The sequence below is a fragment of the Bactrocera neohumeralis genome, chromosome 4, assembly GCF_024586455.1.
Source record: "Bactrocera neohumeralis isolate Rockhampton chromosome 4, APGP_CSIRO_Bneo_wtdbg2-racon-allhic-juicebox.fasta_v2, whole genome shotgun sequence".
NCBI classification, from domain to species: Eukaryota; Metazoa; Arthropoda; class Insecta; order Diptera; family Tephritidae; genus Bactrocera; species Bactrocera neohumeralis.
The window spans coordinates 27,601,752-27,622,217 of record NC_065921.1 but is presented as its reverse complement, the minus strand read 5'-3'; the positions used below and the strand labels follow the sequence as shown (position 1 = coordinate 27,622,217).

Here is a 20,466-nt window from a genome sequence, read left to right as displayed (position 1 = left end):
TACTGGACCAGAATTTTACAATAACAGAAGATTGGCGATTTCCCCAAAATAAAATCTTTCATGGATAAAGCTAATCGTTTTAAAACTTGTGTTGGATAAGTTTCCAAAGCGCGAAGGTTCCCCGGGCATAAATCTTATTGTACAGACTAGAAACTGGAAGTACAGTACTGGTTTTATGACTTTGAAGCTTTTGAGGAAACTTTAGTGGTTCGGTCGCCTATGAAACTTCATATTTCTAGACATTATATATAGTCTGGCGTTTTCTAGTTCAAGACTCCCGGACAATAATGCGACGACTACTTTTTTTGTGATAATCACATCATATAAAAACCATATGGTGTCTGTAGTTCTCACAACGAAAGTCAGCAGAACTGAATGTCTCCTTGCCTGCAATTATACCCTGAACAGGATATACTAAGCTTGGCACGATATCTGTAAAGCCTAAAAGAGATAATTAGCCTGACGAGTTGCGTCAATTTTGCCATATCTCCCTGTCTGTGTATACGCGAACTAGTCTTTCAGTTTTTCCAATATTTTGACAACGTCCTTTTATCCCGGTATATCCGAATTTAACGTTTCTTCTTGTTCTAAAATAATATAAACCGTCGTTTGTGGTGGAATATAGTGTGATCGTCTAATATTGGATTGTTGGTTAAAATTTTGACGATTAAAGTGTACAAAACAACCGAGAATAGCGTCGTCAAGACCATACCCACGAGTTCTGGTCTAGGTAATCGAAATGGGCTCGATATTTTAACCGGCCAAAGGTAACTTGGCAGCATTTTCCAAACATTTTACGTATTTTTAAGCCTATCTGAACTCCCATAGAGTTGACCTTTTAGCAATTTGAGCGGAGCTTGGTTCTGTAGCTGAAGAAAACCAAATCGGCTCAGCAGTTTAAAACAATATTTTATAAACTATTCAATGCGTAATCGTCTACTGATACTACTAATACTATTATAGGTTTACATTCTCAATAAAAGATTGCACCGAGAGCCATCCCGTCAAGACAATTCTGGCGACGATCTGCATAAGCGAAATCGGCCAGAATGTTTAACTTTCGAGAAGTTAAACTTTTTGCATTCTGCAATAATGAAATGCGAACAAATTCCTGACATGAGTACAACTCATACTACTCTTACTCATATCATTGTAGTCTCTGGTTCTGTAGCGAGTTTGGTCCTAACGACTACAGTCGAAGTTAGCGTGTTCGCACAAGATGGCGTCCACTTTTTAATCAGGTTGAAGAGTTATCTCTGTCTCTCCTGCTGAGCCGTCAACGGCAGCTAGACTTTTTGGCATTTCTCTTAATCAAAGGTCATATTATCCAATTGGTTTCGAAAGCTCTGGGTTACTGGGTGATCTGTTTGGAAATTTAGAATTTTTGGCAACGTCTCTCCTTCTGAGCTGTTGGCGGCAGCTAGACGTTTTCGGTATTTCCCGTAGTCAAAGGTCATGTTGTCATATTGTCTAATTGTTAATACTGTCCAATTGGATAGGAAAGCTCTGGGTTACTGGCTGATCTTCTTGGAACTTTTTCTTCAACTTCGGTAGTGAAGCAACGAGCTTGACGCGCTATTTGGAAAATCATGTACAAATAAGAAGCAGAGCTACTCTGGCAACCAAATTACAGTACAAAATTCGTCTTACTTACATATTTACTGACACACATACCAATTTTATATGTAAATATATTTATTTACTCGGCAAATTCATTTACATAAATCTATTTAGTTGTATACCCTAATAACCAGAGGTGTTTGTTCTCTTCTACATTCTTCATTTATTGCTATGAGTATTTGTTGTTGTCTGGTTTTTTCGAGTTTTTTTTTGTTGCTTAATCTCCACAGATTGGGGTGCTAATCTAGTCTTAACAGTTTCGTTTCACGGAACTACATGTCACACCTGTCAGAATTCTAAACAGTGGAGATAAGCAACGTCACTGTGTTTATGATGGCAACTGTCTACTCAAAACGTATACACATATCTATGTATGTATGGTGTATGTAAATGAGTAGGTATGTCTAGTTATGTAGTGTGTCCATATGCTGGCATCTTCATAACTGAGCTTATACAAATCTGTTTGCTTAAATATTTGTGGCGCCTCAACAAACATGATAAGTATAGACGAACATACATACAAACAAAACACTGTACTCTACATAAATATTTAAAATTATAAATATCTCTAGATGTGTAAATATTTTAGTTGATATAGTTAGGTTGTTAAGATGAGTTTGATGTTCGTTTAAAATAATTATGCTTTAATCTCTTTCATCATTGTTATTATTTTTTCTTTTTTAGAAAGTTTTCAGAAAATGCAATATCTTAGTTAAGCAATTACATACAGAAGTTCAACATCACTTCATCTTTCGACCACAGATGAGGTCTCAAATGTTACGGCATTAAAAACTCTCGGAAGAGAAGTGCCCTCCTCCATATGCACATACTACTTTCGACATTTTATGCGATCTTCACCGCTCCAAAAGCTCACAGATTCCAAAAGTTCACAGATCTATTGCATAATATCTATTTTGAATACATCAAAAAGACTCCGTTGTAACCGTTAACTTGTCACTGTTAAGATAATAAGGTTCGGATAAGTTGTCAACGAGGTCATCCAACGGTAGGCTCAGGAAACGACGAGTCGGACCATAGTGAGAGGGGTGTCAGTTAGCTGGGCATGCAAAAAAGACACGTCGCACGGTGGACATGTGGTGTTGATATGTCGGGGACGATTCTGGATAAGTAGGAGTCTAACCTGCTACAGTATCCAGAACGAAGCTGCGCAAGGGTCATTCTCGTAGCAACCCTAGCTCGCCGTCTGCAATGAGCGGTGGCTTGACTCCAAGTACGCCATTCATTGAGAGAGAGTCGGTGAAGGTGTTTATGGCTCCACTGTGAATGACGTTCAGCTCATGTCTAAAGTTTGTTGCGTCCGAACTCTTGTCGGCGTATGGTTTTATGTCGTCGAGGTAGTTGAGGAGGGACCTCTGGATGCTCCAAGGAGGCGGTTCCGCTACAAGCTGGAGACTGCACGGATGATTTCTACGAAATTACACCAGCAGAAACTGTTTTGAGAGGTGTTCACTGTGCTCCTTAAGTGGGAGCATGCGGGAATCACTGTGAAGATGTTCGATGAGAGACATCCCGTTGTAGTCCGGAGTGCAGTTTTCTGATATGTCTGTAGCTTCCCCATCTGCGTTTCACTGCATCCAGAACATATTGGTGCGGCTCAAGAAGACTCTCATTGGATACTGTAACAGGTTTCGTCTGTACATAGTTCAAAGCTTTTTTAATATCAGATTGCCCTTAGAAATTCAGAAATACAAAATAATGCAACAACTTTCACCCTATTGCCAATCAAAATTCCTCCACAATTAAGAGTTGAAACTTCAGCACCATTGTAATTTCTATATTAGATTACGCTCCAGCTTCAGCTAAAAGATCTTCTATCTCATTTAGGCAAGATCTCATCCGGTCCCAAATATGTATATAGAATGGGCTGGCTTACTGCTGGTAGAACTTGAATTTAGTCCAAACTTAAATTTGTTTCGACGTTTGGTGCTTTGTAAGCTCTGTGAAGTTAACCTTTGTCGGCGGTAAGAACCGCCGTGCAAACCGTGCAAAAGTACCGAACCGTATAGATCTTAAGAACGGTTATGACCTCCCATGATTTTGTGATTCACTGAAGTCTCTATCTGATAGAGAGCAGTCACTACACTGAACTATCCCCAGCTGTTTAATCAATTTTATGGTACCTTCATGTCATTAACTCCGCCATCACGGGCAAAAATTGGAGCTGTGCCTATCCGCTTTGTGGACGATTTTGCAGAAAAATCTTGTTTTACGGGCTTATAAAATCTAAACCGTGTAGAAATTGAAGCGACAAGATCATCAAGCGCGTCGCACGTTCAGTGAATCTCCCTCTTTTTGAGATGGTAAAAGTTCCGGATTTTCACAAACAAATTTTTGTTCAGTGATGAAGCTCACTTTTGGTTGAATGCGTAGAAAATCATTGTTTGGTGTGATCTATATTTCTTTGAAAATGAAACCGTCAATGGGAACGATATAAAGCCATGACTAATGACTTTTTCATACCGGAATTGGAGGATGTTAATGGGAACGACCTTTGGTTCCAGCTTGTAAGTGGTATTGTTAATTAAGTCCGTACATTTAATGTCGCCGATGTGCATTTTCTGTAAGAACGATTCCAGATTGAACGCGTCACTAGAGATAACTAGTTTCTGAACAACCCAATATATTTTACAGCTTGACAGGGCCAAACCTTCCGCCACTATTCGACCGCATTCCTGTAAACTTCGACAATTACCACAATATAAACTGGTACATTTATAGGTAATTAATTTAAATGTTTCTCAGCAGCGCAGAAAGAAAACCACGAACTTAATGCAAACTGACATATTTTGGGTTATTTGGCTTTTTTACGACCGCTGACTTGGTGTCGCCGTTCGCCTACTGACTCGCTCGAATGGTACACGTGCCATCGATTGATCGATGACGGTGCCAGTCGACACTTAAAAAGCGCTAAAAAACTAAGTGTTAGTAGCTCGATAGCTAGTGGACAGGTGCGTAGAGCGGGTTTTTGGGTGACGAAGAGCAGCACGCATATAAATGTCTACTCTCACTTTAATATCCGAAACAGACATCGTTAAATGTGCACCACTTTCGCCTAATGAATTGTTTGTTTATGAAAATGTGATCGTAAAATGTCTCACAGCGACGAATGAGAATTTCTTGGGATTCATCAGGCAAGTAGTCGATAAGCTGGTAGATGGGTGTTAGAGGGCTCGGTCACTTGGTAGCTGGCTTGGCGCGGCCGCAGCGCGCACATATACTCGTATTTTGGGGTTTTGCGGTTACAAGCTAATAGGTAGCCCAATTTTATTGCTAAACTTTTTGTTACAAAATAGAAATTTTCATATATACATATGTTATATACATATATGCAATATACATATATGTATGTTACATGACTGTTAGGAGGAAAGGTGGGCTAAGGTGAGGGACTACACGACTACTAAAATGAATGGTATTGATTCGGAATTAAATTTGATACCCCCAAACTATAACATATGAGGAGATGTTAAGGTTTAAGATTATAGATAGATAGAAAGTGATTGAGAGAGAAAGAGCAGATAAAAGAAGAAGATAAAGAGGGAGAGAGAGAAGAGAAATATTGAAAATAAGAAATATTGGAGATGGAGATGGAGATGATAACACACCTCCAAATACTGCTAGATGCCTATAGCAACGATGTAACCGAAAAGGGTTTTAAGAACCTTGTCATTGTAAAAAGCTTTTATGATAAACGGACCAAGTGTTGAAGAAACTCGGAATCACTTCATCGTTACAAGTCTGAAGAAGTTTACGAGAGGTCTTTATATATATTTTCTGCAATTATACTGGAATATTTAAAAACTTATAGATGGAGAGTGAGAAAGAGAAGCAAAGGATAAAAAACTACAACCAAATTCAAATTTTCTCGGTTTCGTTACGGTAAAAGACACAAATTTAATCTTTGAAATTGAAAATCAGCAACTTCTCGAGACATATTATCACACGAACGACTTGGAATTGGCAATGCGTGGACAATGAACATTTAAGTAAGTGGATCGCCTTCAGAAACTATATTATATACTCAAAATACTTGGACTTACTGAACTTATTTGACATATTTGACACTGACAGCACTATTCGAGAAGTCCCTGTCAAGAACCAGTGCTACCAAACTGTGATAACTAAATTTACGTTGCTTAAATTGAATAAAAACGCGTGGTCTATGGATATTGATGGCATGGAACTGGATTACCGTGATTATTTTACTGGAACTACTTGTTAAGAAGTAAAGTCCTCTCTCGACGAACAAAGCCAAACTTTACAATTCCCTTCTATATGGTGCAGAGGCATGTATGATGACAACATCTGATGAGTCGACGTAACGAGTTTTTGAGACAAAGATTTTGCGCAAGATTTACGGATCTTTGCGCATTGGGAACGCCAAATATCGCAGTCGATGGAACGATGAACTGTATGAGTTATACGACGACATTGACATAGTTCAGCGAATTAAGATACAGCAGCTACGATGGCTAGGTTATGTCGTCCGGATGGATGAAATACTCCAGGTCTGAGAGTATTCGACGCAGTACCTGTGCGGGGAAGTAAAGGAAGATGAAGAGTTCTACTCCGTTGGAAAGACCAGGTGGAGAATGCCCTGGCTAAGTTAAAGCGGAATATCGAATTCTCAAGTTAGTGGAATCTACCAAACTGAAACGACTGGGATCAGTTGAAATCGCCATAACTATTACAGCAATAACAATTAGTTTGCATGCTAGCTGTCAGCAACGGCTTTCAAGGCATCCAACAGATCGTAAAGTTAACATCTGACATTTTCATTCTTAGAAGAAGATAAAGTGAGATAAATTTTTAGAGCAACTGAATCTCACAAAATGACTGCTTCGAAATTTTTCGGCACTTACTATTAATTTTAGGCGATTAGAACTATAAGTGAGACCTGCGACTTCAATGCAACTCCTTTATATTAGGTTAGGTTAGATGGCTGATCTATAAAGATCGCACGTGGACTGCTATATTTAGTTCTTAATGTGGCCATAGAAAAGAAGAATTCCTGTGTCGATCTTTTAAGTTAGCATAACGCTTAGTGACCAATACAAATTTGTACACGCGTTTAATGTCCTTGATATTTAGTGAACTTCGAACTAGCTGGACCGACTATGGTATGTATCCTTGATGGAGTCCGCGGCTTCAAACTCATCTCGTCACCACAATGTTTTGGCTAGTTCGCTACAATATTATAAGTGGAAAAGAGAGTTGAGAAAGGGAATGCGAAGCTGCCGAATAACTTACTAGCCGATTCGCCACAAAAAAAATCAATTAGATATAGAAAACTATGAAAAAGTGGATGACTGTGAGGTACCGCGGAACCTCGGTGTATACAAGAAAGATTCGAGTAGAAAAGAACTTGGAATCGCGCCAACGAGTCCCAGAGTATAAAAGACATTTTCGGACATAATTATAGGGACGAATTGTCATGAGAGCTCCAGCTATGGATTTGGCAAATACCATTTGCATTGTTTACTTGGACGACGATTTCACGAGCAGAGCAGATTCGCTATCCGAGTAAAAATATATACAAGAAGCGTTCCAAAGTAGCGTCTGGTGGCGCCATCTATATGTCGACTGATGCGTTAGAATCTGCTATCGTTATCGATTGTAAAGTGAGAATTTCATGACATTTCATGGATTGGAAATGAAATTATTGCGTTTTAAGTGTTAGTATGTTTGTGTTATCGGTGCGAAAATGAGCTTCGAACAAAGAGCCAACATTAAATTTTGTTTTAAAATTGGTAAAACTTTTACCGAAACTTTTCAATTGATGAAACAAGTTTATGGCGATGATTGCCTATCCCGTAGCAGAGTTCACGCGTGGTTTCTACGTTTTCAAAGTGGTCGTGAGGACATAAATGACGATCAACATGTAGGCCAATCAAAATCCGTGATCACCGGAAATTCCATCGAAACTGTGCGTGAATTCATCAAAAATCAGCCGAAATCATCATTGAAATTCATGGAAATGGAATTGAACATCTCCAAAACATCGATTTATCGCATTTCGACCGAACATTTGGGCTTACGAAAGGTGAGTGCATGGTTTGTTCCGCACAAATTGACTGACGACCAAAAATTGCTCACAATCCGTCTCATCGATCGACGCTTGTGACCAATTATTTGACCAAAAATTACATTTTAACCATTAACCACTCCCCGTATCCACCTGATGTGGCACCGTGCGACTTCTTCGTTTTCGGAAAAATGCATTTGCTCATGAAAGGAAAGCGTTATGCAGACGTAGAGGCAATTCAAAAGGCTTGCACCGGCATACTGGCGGCCATACTGGCCAACGAGCTAAAACACTCGTTCGATATGCTTTTGGACCGTGCAAAAAGTTGTATTTAAGCAGAAGGAGACTATTTTGAATCAAATAAATTGATTTTGCCGAAAAAAACCATTTATTGTTTTTTTAAAGTGCTGTTTACTCTGGAACGCACGCAGAGATCTTCATGAAGCGACATAAGTCGATTTAGTCCGTCTGTATATACGCGAACTAGTCCCTCAGTTTTCGAGATATCGTTCTGAAATTTTGCAGAAGTCCTTTTCTTTCCAAGAAGATACACATTTGTCGAAACCACCGATATCGGATTACTATAACATATAGCTGCCATATAAACTGTACAATCGGAATCAAGTTCTTGTATGGAAAACTTTCACATTTGACAGTGTATCTTCACCAAATTTGGTATAGATTATTTTCTAAGGCAACGATGTAATCTCCGAAGAAATTGTTCAGATCGGAACACTATAGCTTGTAGCTGTCATATAAACTAAACGATCGGAATCAAGTCTTGTATGGAGTAATCTTTTATTGGACGAGTTATCTTCACGAAATTCGGTATGTATTATTGTGTTAAGCCACAGTACAAATACTGAACAAATTTTTCAGATCGAAGCACTATAACATATAGCTGCAATACAAACTGAACGGCCAACATCAAGTTCTTGTATGTAAGCTTTATTTATGAAGGGTATTATAGCTTCGGTATAAACGATTTTTATTGTTTTTAGACTAAAAACTGAAGCTTCAGTGGGAGCTTGCAAAAAATCCAACATCAACTTGGTGAAATAACCGACGCCCTAATGTACATACAGACAAGATGCACATATGCTGGAACATGAAAACCTTTGACTTAATCAAAATGTTCGCCTGTTCGTTACTTTGTTCATTAAAAACAACAGCAACACCAGTAAGCGGCAACTAACAAGCCGGTCGTGCGTTAAACGCTCGAGTAGCTCGTAAATCAATGTGCCACACGTGTTGTTGTTGTAGTTCTATGAGCACTACATCTTAGTCAAAATAAAAATAATAAGCATTAAAATCAAATAAATTAAAGACGTCAACACCTCGAGATTGCCAAACTAAATGAGAACTCAAGTTCCCCCTTTTTTAACCGTCACCCCTTCCCCGCACCCGCGACTTACCAAACAAGAGATTCGTGTGCGCGCTCTGCACCAGGCAAATGGCCACGATGAACACAGTTGTCAGCAACCAGGCGCTGAACTTTGACCGCTGTCCCGGCCATGACCGCAGATGGCGTTGTACATGATGCTCACATCCCTGGCGCTGTTGTTGTTGTGATTGTTGTTGCTGTGGCGACAGTGCAGCGGACTGTGTAGGCCGAAGTTGCTGTTGCCGCTCTTGTTGTTGCCGTTGTCGACAGTTGTTGCAGCGTTGCTCGTTGTTGGCGCAGCAACTTTGAGCCTGCTCGTCGTTGGCAACAACAACAGCAACGCTATCTGCGCTATCAGCAACAATTGCCATTGTGCGCACGAATTCGTTGTTCACTGTCACACGGGTTGGCGGTGCTGTTGGTGTTGTTGCTATTGTTGTTGTTGTTGTAGTTAGTGCGAGTGCTGTGCGCTTTGTTGCTGTTTTAATTGCATATTGCCGTCGTTGCGGCTTTTGCCTCTTTCGCATTTCCTTGTTCATTGCAAGTGTCTTTTGTTTTTGTTGTTTTATTCGCTTGCTTTTTTTTTTGTTTTTATTTTCGTTTTTTCGATTTGCTTTTAATTTATTTCAGCAAGGTTTCAGGTTTTGCAGCAATACTGGCGAGCATCTAGGTATTACATTTCAGTGTGTTGTGGTTTTGTTGTTGTTGCTGTTTTGAAAACTCCATAGCGACCTGAAATGAGGCATAAGCGAACACTCAAGGGATTACAAAAAGTTTTTTTAGAGAAAATGGTAATTTTATAATTTTTACTATATAAAGTATAATGGGAAGGTGGTAACCCTAACTTTTTTTTTGCAGATAGTTGGTAAGCCTATTCAAAATAGCTTTGAAAACTATTTATGTAATATTTTAAAAAGCCCTTAAACCAACAAATCGTCCATGTAGGATGGAAATTATTCCTTTGGTTATATGGGTGTTTTGGTATGGATCGATTTCAGAAATTTTAACTCCAGACCCACATTAACATATGGGCTGAAAAGTTTGTAGGCTAACATAGAACCCCTTTTTTCTTTGATAAAATTTGTTTTTATTATTCAAAGTAGTTAGTAAGTAGGAAGATGGAGATTTGTGTAGAAGTTCACGCGAATAAGGAAAGTTCTCTGAGCGCCATTCACTTGGGAGTGGCCAGAAACGATTATTTTATTTAGTGTATGGCTCAAGTAGCTCACGACTTCCTGTCTTATACCAAGAATCCTCTGGATAGCAAAAAAAAAAATCCGTTTGAACGCGAGCTAAAATGAAAAGACGAATCGTCCCTCCCCAAGGTTTGGGAACCGCCATGTAAAAAAACACACCCAAATGAAAAGTTCAAAACAGTATCGGATGAGAGACCCCCCTTTTGATGACGACCACGGCAAACTGGTATAGGAATACAATTTAAGGGCATGCACCTGGAATGTACGGGCATGTACCTGAATCCGGAGTAAAAGCTGACATTACCGGCGTCGTAGAAGTGCTACAGACATGACAAGGACTGAGACGAGTTGACCCTTGTGGCATCTACTACAGTGGCCATACAAAGCAGTGCAAATTCGGTGTGGAATTCGTGATGGGAGAGAGACTCCGTCGCAGAGTCCTGGCATTCACTCCGGTGGATTAACGTCTAGCCACAATCCGCATCAAAGCGAAGTTCTTCTACATATCGTTAATTTGCGCCCATAACCCGACCGAAGAGAAAAACGGTGTGACCAAAGATTTTTTCTACGACCGCTTGGAGCGTTCCTAAGAGAACTGCCTGCGTCATGATGTCAAAATCGTACTCGGCGACATTAACGCCAGGGTAGGCAAAGAAGGTATCTTTGGCACAACGGTCGTTAAATTCAGCCTCCACGAACATCCCCAAATGAGTTGAGGCTGATCGACTTCGCCGGGGGCTCGAAATATAGTTATCTGTAGTACTAGATTCCAGCATAGAAAAATTTATCAAGCTACCTGGCGGTCTCCGGATCGAAAGTCTCCAATGTTTTAGACGTGCGCTATGAGGTCCTAGCATTGACTCGTACCATTATCTTGTTACAGCAAAAAACACACATCAACAAACACAAGGAAGGTACGACGTCGAGAAGCTGCAATCACAACAAAGAGCCGAATGATTTTCTACTCGACCTGTGCTCCTGCTCTCAGAGAACACTCATCAGCAACTCGATATAAGGGAACTGTGGGGCGGCATTTCAAGCTTCTTACGTACAGCTGAAAACGAACCCAACGGTTTTCGCAAAATGCAAGAGAACAGCTGGTATGATGAGGAGTGCAGTGGGGTGACCAAAACACGTGGGGGATGGGATAGATACCGAGAGTTGTGGAGGGAAGCGAGATACATTTGCAGAAAAAAAACGAGAGATGTGGAAATGCATGAGTACGAAGATCTTGACAAGCTGGCCGACAGGGGTAATGCTAGAAAATTCTACGAAAAGATGTGGCGACCAACAGAAGGTTTCAAGACCGGAGCATACTCTTGTGATCTAGTGACTGATGGCCAGAACATACTGAAGTTATGGAGGATTACGTATATGGATTTAATTCTAGTAGCGTCATGTATATATCAGGAGACTTATCAATTGAGCAGTTCGAAATCCAAGTGTTTTGTTGAATTTGAAATATCTGGCAACCTTTATATACTCACATTTACCATATGTACATAGATTATTTTCATTTAAATTGTCAAAGCGAACAGCTTCGCGTTTCCAGTTTCAAACTAACTGAAAACTCAGTTAACTTTGCTATATTTGAAACAAAGAGTAAACTTGGAAGATTAATTTTCTCCTTTTTTAGCTGCTCAAGTGATTTCCTAGTATTAATACATAATAACCATCGATTGATACTTCAGTGCTTCATGGCACTCAAACAATTAGCAAACACTCAACAAGTCCGAGTTACAAATTTAGAGACAATTCATCAAGAGCTCGGCACCCAGCTCAGCTCAGCTCAAGTTCAAGTGAACAATTGAACGCACAGGCAGGCAAGTCAAGTGTCGCCGTAGGCCACGAGACAACGAATTTCGTCACGTCGAGTATGGGATGAGTTGAGCGCCGAACCGTTGGAGCTACCTAAATAACTTCGTGTGTTGGAGAATACTTTCGCATTTTCTCATAGCTCTTCAGCCAGCAGTACCAACAAAAAAGACATTCTTTCACAACTTGAAGGAATTTTGTGCGCCGCGTGCGTTTAAGTGCGTGCGTTTGGCACTACGAATGGGATTGTGACCCGGTGAGTACAATGATTGACGTATGTTGATCAAGTGGCTGCGTGATTTTTCATATCTACTTCATTTCGGTATAGAAAATTGCTGCTTATTATTTGTGTTTTAGCTGGAATTCCATTTATGAAAGACACCTACTTCAAATGGGGTACTTAAGAGGTCGCCAACAATTAGGCGTTGAAATATTGACAATTACTGGTAATTATAATTAGATAAAATTAGGCGAAAAGAAAAATAAAAGTATTGAAGAAGCGCTACGTGCAGTAGAAGCTCTTGAATTCAAAAGATAAGGCAAGTTCCAAGTTCTAGATCTCCCACAATTGATACTCGATAAAACAAACGTGGTTTAATTAGGCGCGACTAGGAAAGAATATTAATCGACTTACAGACTTCAGTTACATAGCTTGCAAGCAGTTTGAAAAATAATCAAAAATAGGTGGGTATTTTTATTTCTTCAAAAATTGCTGGATTTATGCCCTTCGTATGAATATTTAGAAGGAAAAATGAGCATGACCAAATCAATCCAAAAACTTTAACAAATGTTTGGTAGAGCTAAGCTTAGCTATTCAACTTATAAATAGCCTCCTAAACAGGGTTTGTCCGGAAAGTAATAGGACTGATTTTCTTCCGCCGCGACTGTACTTCGGAGCAGGCGCGCACAAACTGGATTCGGTAGAGGGCGTTCCTAGCTAACGGACGAGCGGCTGGTCAATTGTCCTCGAGCACCTAGAGAGTCAGGAGCAGAGGTAGGCGATTAAATTCTGTGTGAAACTCAGTAAATCTGCAACAAAGGCAGTTGATATGAACAAACAGTTTACCCAGATGTTGCTTTAGCAAAAAGTGGTGTGTTTTGGTGGCACCAGGCCTTTTTTGGAAGGACGGGAAGAGGCCGCTGATTAAGACCGGAATAATGAGCAAAACCAAAGTGAAAACAATGCTCTTTGTCTTTTTTGACATCGAAGGCATCGTTCATCATGAATTGGTTCCTTCTAGACAAACCGTCAACGCCAAGTTTTACGTGGAAGTCCTCAAGTGACTCAAATGAAGGGTCAATCGGGTCCAACAAAACATCGCAGCCGATTGGAAGTTGCACTACGACAACGCCCTGGCTCACATCGCTTTTGTTGTGAACAGCCACCTAACCAAGGGCGGCATCCCAATGCTTCCGCAGCCGCTCTACAGCCAAGATGTGTCCCTCCGGTCTGTGTTTTTGTTTCCTTGCCTGAAAAGTCCAATGAAAGGCAAGCATTTTGAGACGACAGAGGGGATCCAAGCAGCATGCACCTCGGCTCTCAAGTCTATTTTAGAGAATGCCTTCCGTGACGCCTTCAATGCTTGGAAATCGCGCTGGCAGCGCTGCATCGACGCAGAAGGAGCCTATTTTGAAAGTTTTTAAAGAATTGTAACGATTGGTTCAATACATTTTTTTACATCGGCTCAGTGCTATTACTTTCCACCCAAAACCCTGTATGTTCAATTAGGACTTTTTTCATAATAGCACAAAACACGTCTGTCGCGTCTGTCGGCCAAGTAGCGATTCCGTCTACAAAAGCAACACGACTATTGAGTGGTAGACTGAAACCAAGATCACAAAACCCTTCAGACTTTTCCAACTTCTAATAACAGTAATGACGAAGATTCCGTAGAGCGGCTGGCAACTGAGTGGCTCTATTTTCGTACTATTTCGTTGCATAAATTGCTCATTTGAATTCGAACTTTATTTCAATCACACGCTCAGCTTATCAATTGCTTTGCGCTTTTGAGCTTAAAATAGCCAATATCTTATTGTCATAATTGTGGCGATTAATTTCAATTTTCCCCGCATAGTAACTGCCATAAACCGAATCGAACGCGCCGCTTACAGTAGCGCAATAATGGAATTCCGTCTACCCGCTCACTCACGCTCACTAACTGCAAATTAGAGCGCATTTTTCGCGCACACGCAGCCAATATTAGTTGTGACATTTGCATTTATCTAATTTACAATGCAATTTGCACTAGGAAGCTGTGTCTGGGCGGCTCATTAGCACAGCCGAGCGGCAGCCGACTCGGCAGCTGGGAAAGTTGCGAACGCCAAAGGTATGCAGATCATGTTGGCAATGTTGTTGTGGTTGCTTTCGCAACGCATTAGTCCGCCGGGTGGGTGGGTGTGCGTCAAGTCAAGTAAGTCGCTGACGGACAGATGCAACAGCTACTGCTACAGCAACAATAACGACAACGACGACGACAACGACGACGACAACAAATATTGCCACGATTAGTTTATGATTTAATTCAGCGGGCAATTTGTGATCGGTTGCATGTGTGGGTGCGCGCAATTTCCATAAAGTCTAACTGTAATTGGATAGCCGTCATGAATCTTGCCAAATGTGTGCGTTGGAGAATTGCAAAGCGCGAACGCCAGACCGCCATTAGTGGCCAGCGGCGTTGCTATGCACTTTCTGTGGCACAAATTGAGACATGTCTGCTTGTAAGTGTGTGTGAATGTGTGTGTGTGTGTGTAAGTGTGTGTGAATGTGTGTACCTGTGTGCGTGTATTTGCATGCACTGCAGTGCCATTTATTTACCGCTGCTGCTCGTTTGTTGTTTTTGCTTTTACCTGCCGCCGGAGCCGTCGGACGGCAATCAGTTCCGCGGTTCGCACCGAAATGGACATTGACTTTTATAGTTTTAGTTTGGCTCTTTGGCCAACCAACACTGCGCTGCTTAGCATAGTCGCCAAGCCAAATGTGGATAATATAGAAAAAAGCCAACAACAATAGCAACAGCAGCGGCGGCAGCAATAAAAAGTCAACGAAAATAAAAAGCACGAAGCAATTTGTTAAGAAACGCGTTTTGTTTTTCTCCGCTTTTGGCGCTCAACTTGGAAGCGGCTGACTCTATACGGTAGAGGCAGTCGTAGCCTAAGAAGCAGAAGAAGCAGCAGCAGAAGCGTGTAGATTTGGCCGAAAATGTAGATACCAAGCTGCGGTTGGCCATTGGATATAGAATTACAAAACTGGCGCCAGTCAAAAGGCATTAACATTTTATAGTTGAAAAGTGTAAAATGATTTTTAAGAAAGAATTAAATAAACAAGACGGCAAAACAGATAAAAGTACAGCTCATAAAAAATAAATAAACCTAATATAATATTAGAGGTGGACAATGGAAATGACGAAAATCGTAAAGACACAAAGCATTTATGCCAATATATAATTTTTGTTTATGTTAATGCACAAATACACACACGCACACACATATATGTATATTCAACTAAGCCCCGGGAACACATAAAAAATTAGAATAATATTTTTGACAGCGCCACACACAGACACAGGTACACATAGACGCGATTAACTGTTATTTAGCATTATTTAGGCTTGACTGGCGCGCTAGTCGGCTCTACGTATTCGGAACGAACCCGTATTTATATCCGGTAAAGCACTGCCAACATGGCAGCAAATCTCAGTTTTATATGGTGAACGTTTTTCTGACGCTGCAACAACAAAGACAGACTACTTAGATTTGTGATGAAGAAATAAAGTCAGTTACAGAACAACAACTACACGATCCTAGCGCGCTGAAAATTTTGAAATTGGTTCCAAAATCACTAAACTTTTTCGAGAAATAGCGTCGCGTTAACGTCTGTGCAAAAATGCTTTCCGACTATCAGGATATCATGAAACACATTATTACTGGCGATGAGTCTTGGATCTATGCTTACGTCCCGGAAACAGACGATCAATCGGCCGAATATCGTGGTAAAGATGAGCTGAAGCCGAACCGCCTCAAAGCAGGTCAAAAATGAAGGTTACGTTGACAGTTTGCTTCGATTAACGAGATGTAGTGCACTTCGAACTCCTTCCGACCGGCCACACTGTCAACAAGGAGTACTATTTGAATGTTATGCGGCATTTGCGCGAAGTTATTGATAAAAAGTAAAGAAGGGCTAAGCTTGGGTGCAAATGATTCATTTTATTGTTCTTGCAACTCGCAAGAATTAAAGACAGGGAATTCTGTAATAAGGTGTCAAAAGTTGTACCACCCTGTGCCAGAATAAAGTACAAAGTTTCTACAACTCAAAAACTAACGAATATTTTATTCGGAATTTCGAAAATCGAGTTGATATTAGTTATATACAGAATAGGGCTAGGCCGAGTTTTGTTATCTATTTTTGGCATAAAGATACACGGTAATGAGTAAAACACGCTCTCTTATTTTCATGGGGATAACTCAAATATTGGACGATATTTCTGGTACAAAGTCATCCGGAAGTTCGAAAATCTGTATATTAAGTATATGGGGGCTAAGGGAAGTATTGCTCCAAATCAACACATTTTCTACATACAGATATACCATATATATCACACATTGATCCACATTTTCGATCAAAAGTCAACTATAGGTACCGGGCTCTAATTCTCCGGAATAGCCTCGAGAGCCAAGTGCATGCTGCTTGGATCCCCTCTCTCATCTCAAAATGCTTGCCTTTCATCGGCCTTTTCAGGCAAGGAAACAAAAAAAGTAGTCCGGGAGGCCACATCTGGGCTGTAGGGCGGCTGCGTAAGCGTTGGGATGCCAGGCTTGGTTAGGTAGCTGTTCACAAGAAAGGCGGTGTGAGCCGGGGCGTTGCCATGGTGCAACTTCCAATCGGCTGCGATGTCTAGTCGAACCCGATTGACCCTTCGTTTGAGTCTCTTGAGGACTTGCACGTAAAACTTGGCATTGACGGTTTGTCTAGGAGGAACAAATTCATGGTTGACGATGCCTTTGATGTCAAAAAAGACAATGAGCATTGTTTTCACTTTGGATTTGCTCATTCCTCCCTTTTTTGGGCGAGGTGACGCCGGTGTGTGCCACTCGGAAGATTGTCTCTTTTGTCACACCACATCTTGCTAAAACAACATCTGGGCAAGCCTGCTTGATCATATCAAACGTATCTGTCGCAGATTTACCGACTTTCACACAGAATTTAACTACCTCTAACGATCGATTTTCGGCTTGCACCACTCACAGAAGACTTCCATTCTGGTTTCACAGCTAATTAAATAGTTCGGCAGTACGAAAGCTCGTTGTATTTGTGGATGAAATTTTCAAGGCGTTGAACAATACTTTTAAGATAATTTCGGGAACAAAGTGAGCCAGCTAGCAAAGCTTATATTCAACAACTAGAAAATTAATCGTCGCAGCATTTCAAAACCTTCTTAGGAGACCGAAAATTTCTAAACCTAAATAATGTAAGCTTATTTCCGTTACCATAAATTAAGTACCCTCTCAGTCGCCATAATTCCAACACTGCATTGGTCCAGCTTCTCTACAGCCAGGCGCTCATGCCATATCAGCGCTTTGGAGCCATAAAACTGCATAAAATTGCTAATGAATGCTAACGCCATTAGATGTGACGGGCAAGTAAGTACCCACACATAAATACATATATTATATGCAAGCACTGAAATGTCAGTCAGACGGTCACATACAGTCGTCCATGTCACTGTCGTCATATGCCTACAACTGTTGGATGGATGAGGAGGTTTGCGAGACAACTCACAAGTAGGCACTTGAAAATCGGCTAAACACAATTCAAGCTACTCACACGAGTCAAACGATTTGTAACGCATGCGCCAAGCGTGAGATTAAGTGTCCGCCAATTCGCGTAGACGACCATAACTGCGACCAACTTAACGCATGCGTCACCTATTGGCAACGCTGTGCCTAGCGCTATGCGCTGTCACCTTCATATGTAGCTGTTAATAGTTTCAAACGTATGCGCCGATTTATGATGATTACTATTTAACCTCAATAAGTTTTTGTGTGAAGTGCTCGTAGAGGCCCTTAAGTGCGAAAATGTCAAAAAAAAAGCAAAAATACTGACAAAATATTGACTACAAATCGGCGAATTGCACAATAGTTGCTGATTTCGGTTCAAACAGCAAGCGATTTATACCTTGAGTGCTGCTATGGGGTCTGTGAGACCCGGTAGAAAGAAGAACCTCCGGACTTGATAAGAATAAAAATGGAGCTACTGTTTTGTTTATTATTTTCTGAGGAATATTAGGCAATCTCAGGTAATAAAGCATTGAAATCTGCCTTATAGTTACTACTATTAAGTATTTCTGGCCTGGTCTTCAAATATAAACCTAAATTATAACTGTTGTTGTTGAAGTGACAGAAAACTTCTCTACATTAATTTGTCGGGATGCTGCCAAATCAGTGCTGGGCCGGTTAAAAATACGTGTCCTTATCGGTTTCGTAGACCAAACTGTCTTGACGAATTTCTATCGGTTGAAGTCTTTCCTCATGGTTTTTGATTTGTTTGGTCACTCATTCGGTACCCCATCATATTTCAAAGCGTAGTTAAAATTAACATTTTTGAAGAAATAAGAAAGGTTATGGTACATTTTTGTCGGAAACCGTTACAAGGAGAGTGGAACAATATAATTTCTTGGAAAATATATCTATGCAAGTACTTACTCGCAGAGATTTCCATCAATTGCTTACTTTTGGAATTTATAGCGAGGTTAGGCGTTCTCTGATCAACACTGAACGCACTGTTTATGAATGAAGGCTTGTATAACCGCTCTGCTATCTGAGTGGATGGTCACTTCTCTGCATAAGGCTGCACTTCGGGGCAGCAAATCTACTGCTACCTTAAAGGCTGCAACCTCGGCCTGGAAGACACTGCAATAGTCAGCAAGTCTGAAGCTGGAGCTAATAGAGAGCTGCTGCCCCTCTCCACCAACAGCCTCTTCCCACCGACAACTCCCTCGCCAGGATATGAGTAGAGAAGGAGCCGAAAGAGTTCGGTTTGGCGACTCCGATGATCCAAGTGGTCCGGTATGAAGTCAAAGTGAGTGAGGATTTCCGAGTGTTCAGACACGTGTTCTTTAGGAACCCAGATTCTCTGAGTCTGATAGCAACTTTCGCTACTATTCATCTTCCAACGATGTCCACGGGCAATATGGCGTTAAGTGCCATGGTTGGAGTGGACCTGAGTGTATCACAAATGCTGATAAGCGTCGCCTGTTGGACGCTTCCGAGTTTCTTTGCAAGTGTGGTCTTTTCTAGCTCTTCCACCACATAAAGACTATATTGAACATAATCGGCTTGAATATGGTGTCGTGGAGCCAGATGACCAATTTCGGTGATAGACCCCACCTTTGGCCAATGGCTCCTCTACAGCAGTACAAGGCAGTCGGTATCTTTGGTTTGACATTACTGCGTATAAAAATATTTGCAATTGCAATATTTTTTCTCTAGTAAGCTTCATTTTGGGTTCTCAAGCTGTCCTTTAAGCGAACTCTACGAGCTAAGATATATATTCCACCATATAGCGGTTAATAGCGATAAATATCGCCTTGAACAACTCGACCAATGACTAAACAGCATTGGATCATTGCCGATCGATGCTCACTTCAATTGTGCCGACAACTCATTTGCGTATTTATAGGTATGTACTTACCATTAACATACTCGTATAAAAATTGGTACCCTCTATATGCAAATATACTTCATGGACTTATAAATTCTTTATTATTTATGTTTTGTTTATACGTTCGATGCAAAAATAAATAGCAACTAATTGAGGTACGTTGGCCTAAGTAAATTATGATTTATGACCCTGCAATTTGTTGTCATGCGAGAGGTATGAGTCGACATAATTCAAGAAGTGGGTTAATGCCTGAACTGTGAATACTTTGTGATTTAATAGAGTTATTAATGTCGGTGTATGGGTGCAATTGTTTATTATTTTTTGAGTTATGAACCATGAAATCGCATTATTGAATTGTAAGATTTACACTTCCAGTACAATTGATTGATGTTGAGAACCAGACTTTATAGCAGAATGAAAAATTAAATGAAATTAATTTTTAATCGTCTTTTGATTTTGGTTAACAAATTTTGTTGTGTTGGGAAAAAATATCACTAATGATTCAAGTCAGACGCAATCAGATAGAAATCCTTTGGAGAACAACCTTATCAACGGAAAAAGTTTCTTGAGCTGTCAACGTGCTATATAGAGAAATGTACAAAAACAGGATGAATATTCTGGATTATAAAATAAAAATCAACTGATAAGTAGTTTAAGGAGAAAGAGAGAGTGATAGAGAGCGAGATCGAGATCGACAGAGAGAAGGAGAGCGAGAGAGCGAGCGAAAGTTTTTTATTCCTGTAATTTT

The 20,466-nt window shown here is 40.5% G+C and overlaps 1 protein-coding gene across 1 annotated transcript in view; it reads right to left on the bottom strand.

Annotated features, from left to right (window-relative positions):
* The window catches only part of LOC126755684 (BMP-binding endothelial regulator protein), a 147,466-nt gene that overhangs the window by 37,055 nt on the left and 89,945 nt on the right, over positions 1-20,466 (bottom strand). Inside the window, exon 4 of the mRNA XM_050468426.1 lies at positions 9,082-9,782. Coding sequence (XP_050324383.1) covers positions 9,082-9,589 — 508 coding nt within the window. The 5' untranslated portion in view covers positions 9,590-9,782. The remainder of the gene's footprint in view (positions 1-9,081; positions 9,783-20,466) is intronic.